The sequence below is a fragment of the Haliotis rufescens genome, unplaced genomic scaffold (assembly GCF_023055435.1).
Source record: "Haliotis rufescens isolate VD_foot unplaced genomic scaffold, xgHalRufe1.0.p SCAF_4, whole genome shotgun sequence".
Taxonomy (NCBI): Eukaryota; Metazoa; Mollusca; class Gastropoda; order Lepetellida; family Haliotidae; genus Haliotis; species Haliotis rufescens.
This window is the reverse complement of record NW_025964112.1, coordinates 49,983,035-50,001,903: the sequence shown is the minus strand read 5'-3', so window position 1 is coordinate 50,001,903 and position 18,869 is coordinate 49,983,035. Positions and strand designations below refer to the sequence as shown.

At 41.3% G+C, this 18,869-nt stretch overlaps 2 protein-coding genes across 2 annotated transcripts in view; one reads left to right on the top strand and one right to left on the bottom strand.

Moving 5' to 3' along the window:
- Positions 1-2,494: 2,494 nt before the first annotated feature.
- LOC124151392 (testis-expressed protein 49-like) lies at positions 2,495-11,817 on the top strand. The gene is made up of 3 exons (XM_046523818.2): positions 2,495-2,875; positions 3,287-3,422; positions 8,222-11,817. The coding sequence occupies exons 1-3, from the start codon at positions 2,626-2,628 to the stop codon at positions 8,268-8,270; spliced, it is 435 nt and encodes a 144-aa protein (XP_046379774.2). The 5' UTR covers positions 2,495-2,625; the 3' UTR covers positions 8,271-11,817.
- LOC124151383 overlaps positions 11,668-18,869 on the bottom strand; it is a 27,560-nt gene continuing 20,358 nt past the window's right edge. Inside the window, exons 4-5 of the mRNA XM_046523807.2 lie at positions 17,922-18,048; positions 11,668-14,360 (exon numbers count right to left, since the gene is read on the bottom strand). Of these exons, the coding sequence (XP_046379763.1) occupies positions 14,275-14,360; positions 17,922-18,048 (213 nt within the window). The 3' untranslated portion in view covers positions 11,668-14,274. The remainder of the gene's footprint in view (positions 14,361-17,921; positions 18,049-18,869) is intronic.

The following is an 18,869-nucleotide window of genomic DNA, read 5'->3' as shown; positions in this document are numbered from 1 at the left end:
TTCATTGTACCCATGGGGGGAATCAAACCCGGGCCTTCGGTGTGTTCAGCGAACACTTTAATCAATAGGCTACCCCATCGCCTTTTATAGCTGCAGTAGGTATGTATTTAAATGATAACGTTATTATGCAGACATGCATTAAAACAGTTGAAACGAGAATTGATTTCGGTTAACGAAATGTCAGTATTTAGACATATTACAACGAACCTTGTACACACCAACTGTCTGAAAGGAAAAAGTATAGAACACACATTGCCAAACGTTCAGCAAAAATGTATAAACATTTGCATAATAATCGTAATCATAATCAAGAAGAAGTGTAGTATGTAAAAGAAATTGTTCTTGATCCAAAAACTGTTTCAGTTGCTAGTGGTCGATATCCTGAAAGAAATGACAGCGAAAGAGTGGGGTCACACATCCCGCCCCTCGCTTGATCCGCCTTTGGATGGTATTTGTTGCATTACCCTGCCTGAAGCGCGGCATTAAGGGGCTAAAAAGGGGACGTGTCGGCTGGGAGTCGGTATGCTGTGAGTGAGTGAGTGAGTGAGTGAGTATTGTTTTACGCCGCTTTTAGCAATATTCCCGCAATATCACGGCGGGGGACACCAGAAATGGGCTTCACACATTGTACCCATGTCGGGAATCGAACCGGTATACTGTGTCTGTGTTGGGTATCCATGTTAAACTGCGGCATGGTATGTCAGTGGGCTAGCACTATAAAATCGACATTAGTCCGGACTAGCAAAAGCAGCCACACACAATAAGTGCAATAACCCTGGACGCGACGGTAAACCCCATTTTATCAATAACGTACATAACACAATAGCATATTATGTTGAATATTATTAATAAAAGAAACTATAATCTGACGAAAAGGTCGTGAGACAATATGAATCTGTGATGGTGCCTGATAAAATGTCCAGTGAAAATTCAAGATGTACTGGAATCAGCAAATAAACCTCCCAATGTTTCACTCTCTGCTTTGAGCTGACACTGTTGCCTGATTAAAAAATGAATTTTCAAGACAAAAAACAATTTTAAAAAGAGTGTGTGGCCCTAATGGGCTTCCGTAGCAATAACATATGATGTTGATGTTTTATAAGCATAAATAGGATATACATTTTTTTTAAATAATGGCTGGGCAGTGGGCACTCCACAACAAGTCCTGAAATGTCTGCCCGTCGATTCCAATCAGTTAAAACATCAAGTGTGAATGACTGCACCATTTAATCCGCTTCGATATACTGAAAGGATCAGTGATAATTATCGTGACATACGCAAACCACCTGATTGTCATTAGCAGTGTTCGAAATACCTGCCTGCCCGACCGTCCGAGACGGGTTGATTTCAACTCGGGCTGCCAGATTTTCAAATCCCCCTGCCCGACGGTCAGGTTATATTTCATATGTGAAAATATTCTAAATATTTCCCAATGATAAGCATTAATTCAAATGTAAAGATGAATGATAAAATGTAACCAAAAAGAAACCCCGTTAGCTTATCATGAGAAACATATGAATATAGTGGACAGGCAGGTTTTGGTCAGGGCTGGCAAGTATTTCAGCTAGCCAGTCCTGTGGTCTGGCTGAAATTTTGGGGAGTTTCATACCCTGTCATTAGGGCTTATCAACACAGGCATCTTTCCGAGCAGAGCCAGTATTAGATCTCGGACATGGAAACCCAGGATGCCAGTGACGAATTTCATCAATATGTATACTATGTGAGTTTAGCTGTTGAGAAAAAGACTGGAAGACATACAAATGAATTAAATATAATCAGAGTAAAAAAACCTAAACCCGTTAGTATGAAACTCCCTGCGATCTACGAGAGAGAATTTATGGATATCAACGTCTCTGTTGTGAGGAACACAACATTTCGGAGTATATACTTTCTCCTTCGTCAGGCGAATGAATGCTAGGACGCAGACAGCATATATGTAAAATATACATGTGAAAAAACAACAATAGTAATAAGATAACACAGCTGGAACCTTAACAACGTAAGCCTTTCTAAGGCTTATCTACGATCTGATATCACTGACAACTGTCATGAAATGACAGTAATATAACATACCTGTAAGGGTAATCCCGACTATTTATGTATTAACATCACGCACTATTTATCATTGAAAATGTATTAAAATGACATCTCTTGGATTCATTTCATTTTAATATGTTTTCCATCCATTTTTTTGTCTGATACAGTTGTTACCCTAAAGAACCCATTCCCATAAAAGCATATATCACAATTTGCTAAGTTAGAGAATGATTGGACGAAAACCGTTCCTGCGCGGGTGTTATCTACGATTTCAAATAATTAACCAGTGGCTATGGTAAACCAATTCACATTGATACTTAATTGTGAAGTATTATTATAGTCCGGACTAATGTCTTATTTGTCACGATAATTTGTCTTGCTACATAAAACCTTTTCCTGTGTTGCACGTGTACGAAGAAGTATTGAATATGCTGTGGGGAAAGCACGATTTCTTGATTACCAATGTAAACAAATGGCGGCCGCCTTGGCAACTGCGTCAGTTGAATGAACGTCGAAATAAGAAAGCCCATAGACCCGACCGAGTATTATCGTCTGCTGTAGGAGTAGGTATATTGCAAGTCGCAGATCATGGCGTTTTTTGGATTGACACAACTTGGTTATCAAAGCACTATAAGAGAGAGTTCCGTGCAATCAAAACTTGATCCACGGAGGTCAAAAACACAGCTGGGATTCAAGGCGCTGCCTCCTCTCACTGAGAAAAACCCAGGCCTTCGTTCCATCGTCCCCATTAACCAAGTATCCAGCTATGCTCCGGGGCCACAGGGGTCGTATGTTGAATTCACAAGGATGAGGACTAAGCACATCCGAAACCCCAAAGGTATGAAACTTTTATATAAATTATTTTACTCCTTTTTTAAAAAATAAATGAAAAATGCATGTGCCGTTTTAACCCCCTAAACCAGGGTCTAATAGAAATAACCAAATGGGAAAACAACGTCATTTGCTATTTCACTGAATCATTACTATGTAAAAAATTAAAATATTTTGGGGGGCATGTCAGATTTTAAACTCCCCACTAAAACTGATAATACAATGGCAATCTACAAGTACAATTTTAGAAAATAAAAACCAGTATGTATTATAAAATGAAATTATATTGCCACAAGGTAAAATTCCATTTCTTATGTTGAGTAAGTTACTTAAAAGCAGTAAACCTCATTGTCCAGTTCCTTAATTAGAAATGTTGAAATTGACAGCATTAATTATGAATGACTGATGTATGTTTCAGGTCCTCATGATATCTACCGCTTCCCAGTGAGCACGTCTATCCAGACAGGCTGGTATGTTCTCCCCAGACCTCTCACAGCCCGGGAGCCCTGGACCTACACTCCTCGTCATGCACATGTCAACAGTGAAATGACCAGGTACATGAAACTACTTGAACTTATGAAAATGTTTTTATGTTACTTACATGTCTATTATGATTATTATTAATTGTTATGTGTCGATTCCCGAATTGAAATAATATGTTAACACAATCTGTACGTAAAAGAATTTAGTGTGAAACCAGTAAACAATTTAAGTAGTATACAATCAACAAATGTATTACAAAATTAACTAGGTTAACAAATTAATACAAATTACTGCACAGCAATTACAATGGCGGTACACAATAGAGTGGTTGTACAATATTCAATGACAGTACATGATATGATGGCAGTCGTCAGAATGAAATACAAAAGTCGGTGGTAATAGCAAAAGTCAGTGATAATAGTGGTCAAGCTTCCGAGAATGGCCTTGACAGGGAATACGGGTTTATGGGTGATCTTCACACCAAAGCTGGTGTTGATGTAATGAAATCTGTGAGAGGCGAAAAGTGTGAGAGATTCGAGAGGCATGCTCTTGTCCCTTTTTATACAGTCTAACTAGCTACTGGCCGAAATTTCTGCACAGTGCCCTCACCAGTCTAGCGTCACTAGAACATTACAGAATATTCAACATCAGTCCACAGTATTCCGAAAGTTTACATATCACACGAGCATCTTAATATAGTAACTTCCTCAAAACTGCTTACATAAAATAGTACTATATTCCTGACAACTTATCAGACCGCCTCCGTGGTCTTGTGGTAGAGCGTCCGCCCGGAGAGCGGAAGGTCCGGAATTCGATCCCCGGCCGCGTCATGCCAAAAGACGTTAAAAGGTGGTACTTGTTGTTACCCTGTCTGGCGCTCAGCATTAAGGGGCTAAAACAAGGACTGGTTGGCTTGGAGTCAGTATACTGTGTCTGAGTGGGGTATTCATGTTAAACTGCGGCATGGTATCTCAGTGAGCTAGCACTATACACTGGCATCAGTCCGGACTAGTACAAGCAGCCACACACACACATACATGTGCATGCACGTCGCTATATAAGTGCAATAATCTTGGACGCAACGTTAAGCCCAATTTCACCTCACCTCACCTGACAACTTATCACTGTCCAAACACAATGCTATGAGCGTCTACTGAATCTCAACAGAAACAGAAAATGTTGCCTCCCCAAATTGATAACATTCAGTTTCACAAGCATCCCCATGAGGCCAAAATACCACAAACATTAATATATTATAATAATAGATTGACCTCCTCAAGCTCATAGATCTCACGCTCATTCTACCCCACAAATGCCTTTCTTTTTTATATACATGTATTTGCCAATTTTTGTATCTAACCAAAGAAACAAATTTTGAAATCATATTTTTCTGAAAGTGTTTTCTTTGGTACTGTTGTTTAGGGAAATGGAATGAAAGGAAGAGTGTGTTTTATTATAATTAGTTAACAGTCTTGATGGGAAGAAAAAATACTCACCTAAGGCCACAATAAATTAATTGTTATATTTTAATCCAAATTATTGTATGGTCGGAGGCAGTTTGTTTTTAAAGATATTTGTTTTTAAAACAAAGAAAGGGCAGAAAAATAGACTATTCTAAGGTCATGATAAAGTAATTATTTGAATTTCATCCCAGTTAAAAAAAAAAGTGAGATATTTTGTTCTTTAAAATATTTAAAAGAAACTGTTGAGGACATCTGGATTTTTACTGTCAATGGATGAGGATCACATGAAGTGTGAATGCTTGGTAGGGTTAATGTATCATGGATTTCGTCAAGTAAAGAAAGAAGTGATTGCATACAGCAACATGATGAAAGATGGGCAGGTGGGGAAGAAAGTCTTATAATTCATTTATCACAGAAATTTGTGATTGATATGTTTCCTGTCAGTAGTTCTTCTTTAGATCAGGGGTGGCCCAGTCGTCTAAGGCGCTGCGATTCGTTGTGCAGAGTTGTGTCCCTTGGGCACGCCAGAAACCTATGATTGTCGGTTCGAATCCCGGTTTGCCCCAATTATGTTTCTAGGTTTGTCAGCACCATACCCGTGCTCGTGGGTTTCACCAAAGTGGTAAACTTCTGAGACCTGCATCACTTCGGGCTTTCCTCCCACATTAAGCTGACACGCCGCGATATAACTGGAATACTGTTAAAAGCGGCATTAAACCCAACTCACTCACTCACTCTTCTTTAGATCGACAAATTAAATTACTGTAACTTTTGTACCCGATCTTCTGTGAAGAGACCTACTTCAACTTGTATCAGTATGTTTGTACTTCCGTATATATACTGTTTCTATGGTAACAGCTTGATAAGAGGGAAATTGCATGTGTTCCTTGTCTTAAATCTGAAACTGTAGACCAGATATGACATACATGTTTTTAGTACGACCCTTTTAGAGCCGGGACGAGTTCAAATTTACTACCCGGGTACGCGACCCCCTATTACCCGACCCTACCCAGGTACCCACTGTGGGTCTCAAGACTTGGGAACAACATGTCTGATTGGGAATTGTCCCTGGCAAAAACTATTTAGATACATGTATCTAACGATTACATCATACATACACTGAAGTTGACTGAAGCTTTATCTTTACACAAACATATACAAGTCAAAAGGAATGTTTACATCATCAGAAAGAAATGCAAACATTAGTGACTTGTAGTGTAACCACTGAGCTATAGTGAATTTTTGTCATTAAACTATGTATCACGTGACTAATCACGTGACTAATCATGGGTCCAGGGAGTACTGTGGGTACCCGGATCCTACTCAGGACCCACCTGACCCTGGTACCCAAGTTACCCGTCCCAGCCCTAGACCCTCTCCTCTTTGTACATCTCTGGTGAAGCTCATTTCTGGTGTCCCCCGCCGTGATATTGCTGGAATATTGCTAAAAGCGGTGTAAAACCATACTCACTCACTCACTCACTTGTACATCTCTGGGGCTATTTGGTCGACAAGAAGACAAGATTTACACTTGAGGCCTATTTATTATGACATAGGTTACAGATATTTTCATATGAGTTTGTCCAAATAATAATAAAATTACTAAAACATATTAAAGTACAGTATTCGACGTAATAAGCGCCCCGCTCTAATAAGCACCCACGGCGATATTTGCTAATATATTGGCTTGTGAACAATCCGAATTAGCACCCCTTCCGACTGATCAATGTACACAAGACTTATTTATTCGTGTATAATACACACTCAAGTGTTATATGCACCCTTAATTATGGGCAATTAAATTCTGGAAAAATATATCTGTCATATATAAACATTTCAGGCTGTCAGCATAAACCACAAAATTCATCTTTCAACATTTTTTTCAGCAAAATAATATGCTAGTAAAAGCCCCCTATTTCTAATTTGAGAGCGCCCTGGGCTCTTATTACGTACAATACAATACAATACAATACAATACAATACAATACAATACAATATGAATGAACCATGCTGCTTGGAGTGTTCCTTTGAATGGCAATGACAAGAGTTACCTCCCTTCGTATTTACCCCCGTAAACTTCATATTTTTTCCACATTTGTGTCATTTTAGGTTGATGAATCCCAAAATGGGCCAGAGTGTCAAGAATGTTTATACCCTACCAGAGCTCTTGATAAGCTTTTGGTTATTTGGGTATTTTACACAGGGGTTTGATTTTGATTGGGTATCCACAATTTTAGAGGGTTTCAATTTTCTTTACCCACCTGTTCCTTGACATTTGAGTATTTTAACCTGTTTCGTAACAATTCCTGTAAATTATTTAGAACTGAAGGAATAGTTCTATACCCATCTGCATCTGCTTGCGGCTCCCTGTCCGGGAAGCTATTTTTGTTTGCAAAACTAAGCACTGTAAGAAAGGCACTATTTTTTAAATCGGCGACTGTTCAAGATATATTGACGTGGCACGATGTGCTTTTCAATTGGACTCTATCGGTATTCGAGCTTTTCAAAATGTAACTGTTTTATCTAATGGTTGTAATATATGTATTAGTTACATTTAATTTAAATGTAACTACTACATATATTACAACCATGATTACAACCAAAAATGATTTAAAAGCGTATTTATAGTTTTTGTTGTGTATTTGATACGCTAGGATTCGACTTTTCTGCGTATTTCAGTATATTTTATGCTTATTTTACGCAAATACACTGCTTATCTCAAGCTCTGCCCAATCCCTAAACTTTTCCCATTGAAACCTGTAACTCAACCTTTGAGGGGGCACGGGTGGCCCAGTCGTCTAAGGCGCCACGATTTGCTGTGCACGTCAGAAACCTATGATTGTGGGTTCGAATCCAGGTTCGCTCCGGTTATGTTTCTAGGTTTGTCAGCACCATACCCGTGCTTGTGGGTTTCCCCGAAGTGGTAAATGTCTGAGACCTGCATCACTTCGGTCTTTCCTCCCACATTAAGCTGACACGCCGTGATATAACTGGAATACTGTTAAAAGCGGCATTAATCCCGACTCACTCACTCACCCAACCTTCGATCCTGTCCCTGTTTCAATCCACATTATCCTACTTGTCTCCTTTTCCAAACTATACCGGGGCGGTCGGGTAGCCTAGTGGTTGAAGCGTTCGCTCGTCACACCGAAGACCCGGGTTCCATTTCCGACATGGGTACAATGTGTGAAGCCCATTTCTGGTGTTCCTCGCCCGTGATATTGCTGGAATATTGCTGGAATATTGCTAAAAGCGGCGTAAAACCAAACTCACTCACTCCGAACTATACCTGACACCTCTCTTCACACCACACCTACCCTCATCCTAAATCTTACCTAAAATTAAATAATAAAATATTTGATAATTTCAAAACACATACTTGCATGCTTTTTTGTTCTGTTTTTCAGATTTGTCAATACAATGGCGCTGACAAACAGGGAATTCACATTGTTCTGATGAGGCTATTATCTCCATCAGACATCATTTGTACTTACAATCAACTCATGTGACATCATTGCCTGTCATCAGCTGTGTGAACATATTCTGAATCCTAATTTCTGTATTTGTTTTCATTTTTATGTTTTATCTAATGCAGTAAACAAATCGTTTTTTGTTAATTGTTTATTTCAAATAATGGACTTGTGTCTCAAGCATTACAAAGGGTATGGTTTGGCATCGTGTCAGACACTAATCCACTGTGTTGTGTCGGACTGGTATTAATAGAATGCCCCCAAGACGATGTTCTTGTTTTTATTGTAAAAATTAAGGGGATTATAGATTTAAATAATTTTTATTTCACATTCTTAGAAAGAAATGTGGTGTCACCCTGCTTGCCCATTTGTATTTTGTGAAGAATTGGTATTAAATGATTCCATGGTTTTAATTTGTAAATCTTTAGATGGGTCTCTAATCATTCAGAAGGGATGTCAGATTCCTTATTTCAATGACCTAGTCTCAAGCATGCATAGACTTTCTCAGTGAGAAACAAAGTCTCTCCATAGCATGGCTATTTATACTCAGATTCAATGTAACTTCATATTTGACTATTTGATATCAACAGTATTATTGAGTTGGGAACTACTTTTCAAAGAAACATTTTTGAATTGATTAAATTTGTTTTACAATCTTTGAGGATAAATCTTCAATTTTACATATACATGTATTTACATATGTTTGTTTGCACACATCTATCAACTTTAGATAGTGAGTATTACCTTAGGGCTAAGCGTAATCATTGTTGCCAGAAGACTGGGGCATGTTGACGTCATCAGAGCGACACCCCCATATGTCTGTTTGACCTGTTAGGAATTCTCACGTTCGAAACCCACTTAAGTTTATTTTTTCGAGGAGAAGGTTGAAGGTTGAAGGGTGAAGACATAGGCGGTTTGTCAAATAGCCTTACATGATCGTGAAGCTTTCACAGAATGTTTCTTAAACTAGCACTCCAAATAATTATAAAACATCTCAATTGGTAAAAAATTCTTTTTAATAATTTGGCAACAATGTATTATAACCGAACAATTCATTTTACAACTCTGGCAAAGAGCTGAATATTTTCTATGCTTTTTAATCACTCTCAATATTTGTCTTTAGAAATTTTCTATCTTTTGATGTCTGTGTGTGGTAGGTCTTTGAAGAAGGTACAAATATTGAGAGAGACTTCTTTTGGAAAGTTTGTCAGCATGGTAATGCAGTATTTCATAGTACTAAGATTATTGCCTGTACAACCCTACAACAGTTTTATGAGGGATCCAGTGTCCTGCTCCACTCAGTGATCTTAGTGCCATGATTATTGTAAGTCCCCTACGTTAACAGAGACAGGCCTTCAGTAGGCATAGTCCTGCAGTGACTTAGTGGAATGTCGCCGGGGCCACATCCACAAAGCAATGTCAGAACTCTTGAACTGTCGTAAATCAGTGTTTAAGTAAGCAACAATCATCTTAGTGCTAAGTTGACTTAGTGGAGCGGGGCCAGGGCCCTGTTCCACTAAGTGATCTTAGCGCCACGACTATCATTTGTCTATGTTGAAACAAGGGAGTTACGATTGCCTTAGCGCTAAGATCGCTTTGTGGAACAGGGCCCTGGCCTCAGATCCTGGCCTCAGATGTTCTCAGATCCTGGTGTTGAAGCAGAATGGAAGATCTACAAAGTGTCATGGCCTTCAAACCCAGAAACCTTCTCAGTGAGGTTACAGGACTGTGAGGATTGTTTCAAACTCCTGAAATATTTGGTCTTTGCAGAAAGGTTTGATTGGGTTTTTATCTCTCAGTCTCATTTCTAACCAGATGTTTGTGTCTGCCGAGAGAAAATATTATTACTGTATCAGTATTACTCGCAATTTGATGTATTTGACTACTTGTCACCTCTTTTTACAGATTTACCTGTATTTTATCCCTTTTGCCAATTTTAGTGTAACTTGTCAATTATTCCATGTACAATTAATCCAGAACTTGCAAAACGCAAACCCAGATTCCAAATGATTTCACTGCAAACAGATTAACATGGTTTTACTGTAATCGTGAATTTGTGTGTTCTGTATTGTTGGAGTCTGTCTCTATTAGCTGATGTGTATTGGGATAATATATCTGAATCATACAGCACCTATAGGCAGGATACCGTAGTGACGAGGATGCTATTCATGTGTACTATCAATCATGAAATTAATGTGAACGTGGAGTTATGTGAAAAATGCGAGTGTCTTTGCATCTGGACATATTGGAGTTTATTGTCAGGTCAGATTCACTGCACAAGCTGGACATACATAACACAGCCCCCAATAACCTCTGTAGACAGTGCTTATTACCAAGTTCCACATTGAAAGTGGTCAGTTTATTTACACATGTCGATCAAGTCAAAAGTTGCCAATTGTCTATAATGGTGTCTTTGTTCTTGGTAACCCTGCCAAACAATCTTATAATTACAAGCAAGACATTGCGCACTCACGTAGTTAACATGTCCAGTACTGACAGCAGTCGTGGTGGATACATAACATTGCTCATATAATTATATATACTCACCGACAAAAGACACACGAACACCATACATGTTGGTTAATGTATGAAGAATTACTCAAATTCAAGAGCTATTAGATTGGTTCGACACACAAATGAATATATTGGTATGTTGTGTGAATCGACGCTCATGAAGAGTCACATGTGACGTCATAGGTCCATGACTCAAGATGAACTATTTGTCTCGTGCAAGGTTAGCGTGTAAAGTTTGGAAATCTTGGCAGCATATCGTAAAAAGAATAACGACACTCTGTGGTAACATTTGACTAATTGTTAGTTTTGTCGTTAAGTGGTACACATTGGAAACATCTGTTCTTAACATATATACTTCTGTGGTTCAAGTTTCTTTTGGCAGTGAGTATATGTTCAAAGGATAACCCTTGTATCAACACTTGGAACCTGTACAGTCTTCGTCGGTGACCCGACCTATCTCATTTGAATATGCCTAATTTGTAATTTCCTGCTTTTGATTTCATGGATGTTAGATCGCATGTCAAGCAGTTGAAGTTTGTGATGATATTACTTAAACTAACTGCTATCACCCCCTGATGGAATTCTAAGTCTACAGTCTTGGTGTTATCGTTTTCTGATAACTTTTATAGTTCAAAGGCAGGGCTACTCTCATTAATTTAGTGACCCATTAATTTCATGATCCATCTTGTCCATCTTGATTCCTGGTCCATCGATCACTTGATTGTCTGGTTTGTCAACAGGCCACTGTCGCTTGGCAGGAGGAGTCCTGCTGTGCGGCGTCAACAATAAATACTTACTTTTTTAGGCCAGTTTTGTGAATGGTGGTTCTACCGACAGGGCAAGACATGCTTACCTTTTTTGCGAACAACTGGTGTCATCGCTGACCTGAGCCAACATTTGCCTTTGACCATGTCTCACGTGAAGTTTTAAATACATGTATTTCTATTCAAGTTGTTAAAAAAATATTCTAAAATCGACTGAATTGAGAAGAGCTGAAAATAAATCCAATGTCTCCTAAATCCAAGTCTTTTTTATTTTTTTATGCAAATTGTCTGCATGGGGGTTCAACTTTTAGTGCAGGACATGCTAACCATTTTTGCGAACACCTGGTGTCATCACTGATCTTCAGTGGTCCATTCATATAGTTTTCACAGCTATTTTGCCAAATGGAATCTGTTTTGGTGGATAATGAAGACTGGTTATGACACTTCATGTTTACAGTATCTCGATATCCCGTCTGTACTTCCAAGTGGGGAGGGGATCAACAATCTCTGATAATACAGAAAGCAGTGGGTGTTCTCCATGCATCTGTCAAGCATGTGTCTGGTGTATGGAGATCATGTGACGCTGTACGTTTCACCTGCGGCAACATTTGTCTTTGCCCATGTCTTGCATGAGATTTTGAATATTTGTATTCAAGTTGTTAAAAAAATATTCTAAAATCGACTGAATTGAGAAGAACTAAAAATAAATCCGATGTCTCCTAAATCCAAGTCTTTTTTATTTTTTAACATATTGTTTTACAGATTTTGAAACCAATTTGTCAGATCCAAACAGGGAGAAATGATGAAGGGAGTTTGGAAGGAACATGTTACTTTCAAAGGAATGGTTCATAAGAAGGCTGCTTTATGCTTTTCATCAAATTATTAAAAAAAAACTAGTAACAGAAAGTGAGTGAGTGAGTGAGTATGGTTTTACGCCGCTTTTAGCAATATTCCAGCAATATCACGGCGGGGGACACCAGAAATGGGCTTCACACATTGTACCCATGTCGGGAATCGAACCTGGGTCTTCGGCGTGACGAGCGAACGCTTTAACCACTAGGCTACCCGACCGCCCCCTAGTAACAGAAAGCATTGTCAACATGATTTCTGTTCCAAGAAAATACAGTGAGTGTTCCTTTTCAGTATGTTTGACAAAATTTAGGGCAACTGATCCTTAAAACGGGAAAAACTATTTGACTACAATAGTATTATTATGGTTACCAGTTTCAATGATTGTGAATGCAATTTACATTCTGAAAAATATGTATGCAGAAATGTTTGAAAATTGATATAAAGGCAAACTTGGAGTTTACTACAGTCAAGTCCTGTTAATCTGACATGGTTGGTTGCATATGATTATGACGGATTAACGAGTATGTCGGATAAGCGAAATTAATTTCTTGATCGAAAATCGGACAACTACACGATAGATAACGATACAAACACGCAATTAAAAAAGTGAAACATAAAATATTCATATGGTTATGTTACAGTGTTAGTGGAATATGCTTTCTAATCATGCAACCTCTAAAGCTGAACACAAAACAACTGTTATGGACTGTATGACTTATTCAAAATACTTTAAAAGCATAGTCTGGTATGGAAGTTGTCAGTTTGAAACTGGTACACTCAAAGCCTAAGAAAGCTGCTTTCTTAACGGGACTTGACTGTAGTTGGATGAAACAGTCTCAACAGATGTAAAATGAACGTAACAGACATGAACAAATAATTTTCTCATTAGATAACTACTGGAAGTATTTGAATGATAGCCATTTAGGCTGACACAGGTAGGTATTTTCATTACTTGAGTACTAATATAGTGTGGGAGACAGTTTGGTGTCACATGGCTTTGAACAGTATTTTAGTTACATCATGGTGTGTTATCAGAGTGATGTGGGTCTTTGATGTTACTACACTAGTGAAACCCACAAGAATGGTCATGGTGCTGACAAAACAAGAAACAATCGGGGCGGATCTTGGATTCAAACCCATGATCATAGGTTTCTGGTGCGCTTTTCTGTCCAAAATATTTCGATTTGCCTATTTTCATACATTCAGAACACAACAGTGATGAGAAATATATGCCTTGGACTTTTTATATTAAAATAAAAATTATTTTGTGTGCACTGCTTCATAATGACATGTCAGAGTCCATTATCAATTCAAAATATGTCAGGCGGTGGTAAATAAGGTACGCATAAGAAGATTTAAATGTACATTATAGGTTATGATGCAATACATTATATGATATAAACTACTCAAAAGAATACCTGATACTTTCATTTTACTTAATGTGATGACAAACTTCTTAAAAGTATATATGAAAATTATCCTAAAGCGCAGTAAGGCATCTAAGGGATTGACTAGAAATGCATCCAAACTATCTTTGATTATAACCAAGCTGTCAAAGACACAGCAATCGTGTCCCTTGGGAGTGTCAGGATCCGATAATCAGAGGGAACCCCCGATTCCCCTTGATTATGATCCTTTGTTTCTGAACACACTGCCGTTGTCTGATGGGTTTCACCACAGCTGACACATCATGAAAAAAAACCCTGTTTAAATTGCGTTAAACACAATTCTCTCAGTCAGACAGTCAGAAATGACTACATTACAATTCAGTTCTACACCACATATATGTATCTTGTTACAGTATTGTCATAGTGGTCATTACTGAGTTTCTGTATAAAGGGATGTAGTGATCTTCTTCAGTTAAGAGCGAGCATGGACAACTTCGGCATTGGGTGCTATGCTGCCTTGGAGACCAAAGCTGGAGAGATCGTTCAAGTTCATATGCCCTGAAAATAATAGAATGATGTTGTTACATTTACTTTTCCGTCACAAGTCTATCCCCATATTCATAATAAACACTTACAATCAGAACCATTACTCCCTCTAAGCATCTTTCGCAACCCATCTCCATCTCTACTACCCATCTCCCTCCACTACCCATCTCCATCTCCACTAACCATCTCCCTCCACTACCCATCTCCCTCCACTACCCATCTCCCTCCACTACCCATCTCCCTCCACTACCCATCTCCCTCATCACTACCCATCTCCATCTCTACTACCCATCTCCCTCCACTACCCATCTCCATCTCCACTAACCATCTCCCTCCACTACCCATCTCCCTCCACTACCCATCTCCCTCATCACTACCCATCTCCATCTCCACTACCCATCTCCATCTCCACTAACCATCTCCCTCCACTACCCATCTCCCTCTACTACCCATCTCCATCTCCACCAACCATCTCCCTCTACTACCCATCTCCCTCCACTACCCATCTCCATCTCCACTACCCATCTCCCTCCACTACCCATCTCCATCTCCACTACCCATCTCCCTCATCACTACCCATCTCCATCTCCACTACCCATCTCCATCTCCACTACCCATCTCCATCTCCACTACCAATCTCCATCTCTACTACCCATCTCCCTCCACTACCAATCTCCCTCTCCACTACCCATCTCCATCTCCACTACCAATCTCCATCTCTACTACCCATCTCCCTCCACTACCCATCTCCATCTCCACTACCCATCTCCATCTCCACTACCCATCTCCATCTCCACTAACCATCTCCCTCCACTACCCATCTCCCTCCACTACCCATCTCCATCTCCACTACCCATCTCCATCTCAACTACCCATCTCCATCTCCACTACCAATCTCCATCTCTACTACCCATCTCCCTCTCCACTACCCATCTCCCTCCACTACCCATCTCCCTCTTCACTACCCATCTCCCTCTCCACTACCCATCTCTATCATCACTACTCATCTCCACTACCCATCTCCATCTCCACTACCCATCTCCATCTCCACTACCCATCTCCCTCCACTATCCATCTCCATCTCCACTACCCATCACAATCTCCACTACCCATCACCATCTCCACTACCCATCTCCCTCCACTATCCATCTCCATCTCCACTACCCATCTCAATCTCCACATCCCATCTCCATCTCCATTACCCATCTCCCTCCACTATCCATCTCCCTCCACTACCCATCTCCATCTCTACTACCCATCTCCATGTCCACTTCCCATCTCCCTCCACTACCCATATCTATCTCCACTACCCATCTCCATCTCAACTACCCATCTCCATCTGCACTAACCATCTCCCTCTCCACTACCCATCTCCCTCATCACTACCCATCTCCCTCCACTACCCATCTCCCTCCACTACCCATCTTCATCTCCACTACCCATCCCCATCTCCACTACCCATCTCCATCTCCACTACCCATCACCATCTCCACTATCCATCTCCATCTCAACTACCCATCTCCCTCCACTACCCATCTCCCTCCACTACCCATCTCCCTCCACTACCCATCACCATCTCCACTAACCATCACCATCTCCACTACCCATCTCCCTCCACTACCCATCTCCCTCCACTACCCATCTCCATCTCCACTACCCATCTCCATCTCCACTACCAATCTCCATCTCCCTCCACTACACATCTCCCTCCACTACCCATCTCCATCTCCACTCCCCATCTCCCTCTCCACTACCAATCTCCATCTCAACTACCCATCTCCCTCCACTACCCATTTCCCTCCACTACCCATCTCCCTCCACTACCCATCACCATCTCCACTAACCATCACCATCTCCACTAACTATCTCCCTCCACTACCCATCACCATCTCCACTACCCATCACCATCTCCACTACCCATCTCCCTCCACTACCCATCTCCCTCCACTACTCATCTCCATCTCCACTACCCATCTCCCTCCAATACCCATCTCCCTCCACTACTCATCTCCATCTCCACTACCCATCACCATCTCCACTACCCATCTCCCTCCACTACTCATCTCGATCTTCACTACCCATCTCCCTCCAATACCCATCTCCCTCCACTACTCATCTCCATCTCCACTACCCATCACCATCTCCACTACCCATCTCCCTCCACTACCCATCACCATCTCCACTACCCATCTCCCTCCACTACCCACCTCCCCCCACTACCCATCTCCCTCCACTTCCCATCACCATCTCCACTTCCCATCACCATCTCCACTACCCACCTCCCCCCACTACCCACCTCCCTCCACTACCCATCACCATCTCCACTACCCATCATCATCTCCACTTCCCATCACCATCTCCACTACCCATCACCATCTCCACTACCCATCACCATCTCCACTACCCATCTCCCTCCAATACCCATCATCATCTCCACTACCCATCATCATCTCCACTTCCCATCACCATCTCCACTACCCATCACCATCTCCACTACCCATCTCCCTCCACTACCCATCACCATCTCCACTACCCATCATCATCTCCACTTCCCATCACCATCTCCACTACCCATCACCATCTCCACTACCCATCACCATCTCCACTACCCATCTCCCTCCACTACCCATCATCATCTCCACTACCCATCATCATCTCCACTTCCCATCACCATCTCCACTACCCATCACCATCTCCACTACCCATCTCCCTCCACTACCCATCACCATCTCCACTACCCATCATCATCTCCACTTCCCATCACCATCTCCACTACCCATCACCATCTCCACTACCCATCACCATCTCCACTACCCATCTCCCTCCAATACCCATCATCATCTCCACTACCCATCATCATCTCCACTTCCCATCACCATCTCCACTACCCATCACCATCTCCACTACCCATCTCCCTCCACTACCCATCACCATCTCCACTACCCATCATCATCTCCACTTCCCATCACCATCTCCACTACCCATCACCATCTCCACTACCCATCTCCCTCCACTACCCATCATCATCTCCACTACCCATCATCATCTCCACTTCCCATCACCATCTCCACTACCCATCACCATCTCCACTACCCATCTCCCTCCACTACCCATCACCATCTCCACTACCCATCATCATCTCCACTTCCCATCACCATCTCCACTACCCATCTCCCCCCACTACCCATCTCCCTCCACTACCCATCTCCCTCCACTACCCCTCCTTTACCCGACCCGTGAAGATCCGGGGTAGAATAGGTCTTCAGCAACCCATGCTTGCCGTAAAAGGCGACTATGCTTGTCGTAAAAGGCGACTAACGGGATCGGGTGGTCAGGCTCGCTGACTTGGTTGATGCCTGTCATCGATTCCAATTGCGTGGATCGATGTTCATGATGTCAATCACTGGATTGTCTGGTCCAGACTCGATTATTTACAGACCGCCGTCATATAGCTGGAATATTGCTGAGTGCGGCGTTAAACAACAAACAAACCAACCAACCTTTACCCCTCGGGTTCTTGTAGCAGTGCCTGTAATGTCATAATAGTCTCAAGCTGAAGTCTTGCGTTCTCACCTCGGTGGATCAGGAAGCTGTCTCTATGACTGCAATGTCCCACAACGGCGTAGGCCATGTGGTTGAAGTTGATGCGGTTGATCATCGTCATATCAAAGCCGTTCTCAATCGCTGCTACAAATGTGCTCTGTTGAATACAAGCATAATGAAACAATAATGTTTTCGTCTTACTCATGGGAGTCCCGAGCAAGCTGTAAATGATCTCCTAGAACGTTAATACCTTATGGTTGGTTGGATGGTTGGTTTGTTGTTAACGCCGCAATCAGCAATATTCCAGCGATATGACGGCGGTCTGAAAATAATCAAGTCTGGACCAGGCAATCCAGTGATTGATATCATGAGCATCGATCCACGCAATTGGGATCAATGACTTGCATCAACCAAGTCAGCGAGCCTGACCACCTGATCCCGTTAGTCGCCTCTTACGACAAGCACAGTCACCTTATGGATTGGTTTGTTTGTTTGTTTGTTTGTTTGTTTGTTGTTTAACGCCGCACTCAGCAATATTCCAGCAATATGACGGCCTTATGGGTGGGTACGGGTGGACCAATCATCTAAGGCGCCGTAAGAGTTGCGTCCTTTAGTCGTTCCAGAACCTTATGACCGTGGGTTCGAACCCATATTCTGCCTGATTTATGTTTCTTGGTTTTTCAGCTTCTTTCGGTGCTCGTGGGTTTCACCTAAGCGGTAAACGTCTCAGTCGCACAAAGTTAGGCGTTCCTCACACACATTAAGCTTATCAGTCTGAACTTATTTGATTCATATGGGAGGGATTATATACAAGTTAACACAACGTAGATCGCTTAAGGGGATTGCCTAAAAGTCGGGCCAAGAAAAGTCGGGCCGGGCCGGGCCAGCGGGTAATACTAAAAATGGATTGCAGAATAATAAAACGAAACGCGCATATCTAGGCAGATCTCAAATGTCCACAAACGTATAGTTTTGCTC

What these genes read in the sequence shown, in the direction of transcription:
- LOC124151392 (XM_046523818.2), top strand. Translation starts at nt 2,626, where the DNA reads ATGGCGTTTTTTGGATTGACACAACTTGGTTATCAAAGCACTATAAGA. An exon ending in GCACATCCGAAACCCCAAAG is followed by an intron (nt 2,876 to 3,286) that starts GTATGAAACTTT and finishes TGTATGTTTCAG; the next exon opens with GTCCTCATGATATCTACCGC. An exon ending in GTCAACAGTGAAATGACCAG is followed by an intron (nt 3,423 to 8,221) that starts GTACATGAAACT and finishes TCTGTTTTTCAG; the next exon opens with ATTTGTCAATACAATGGCGC.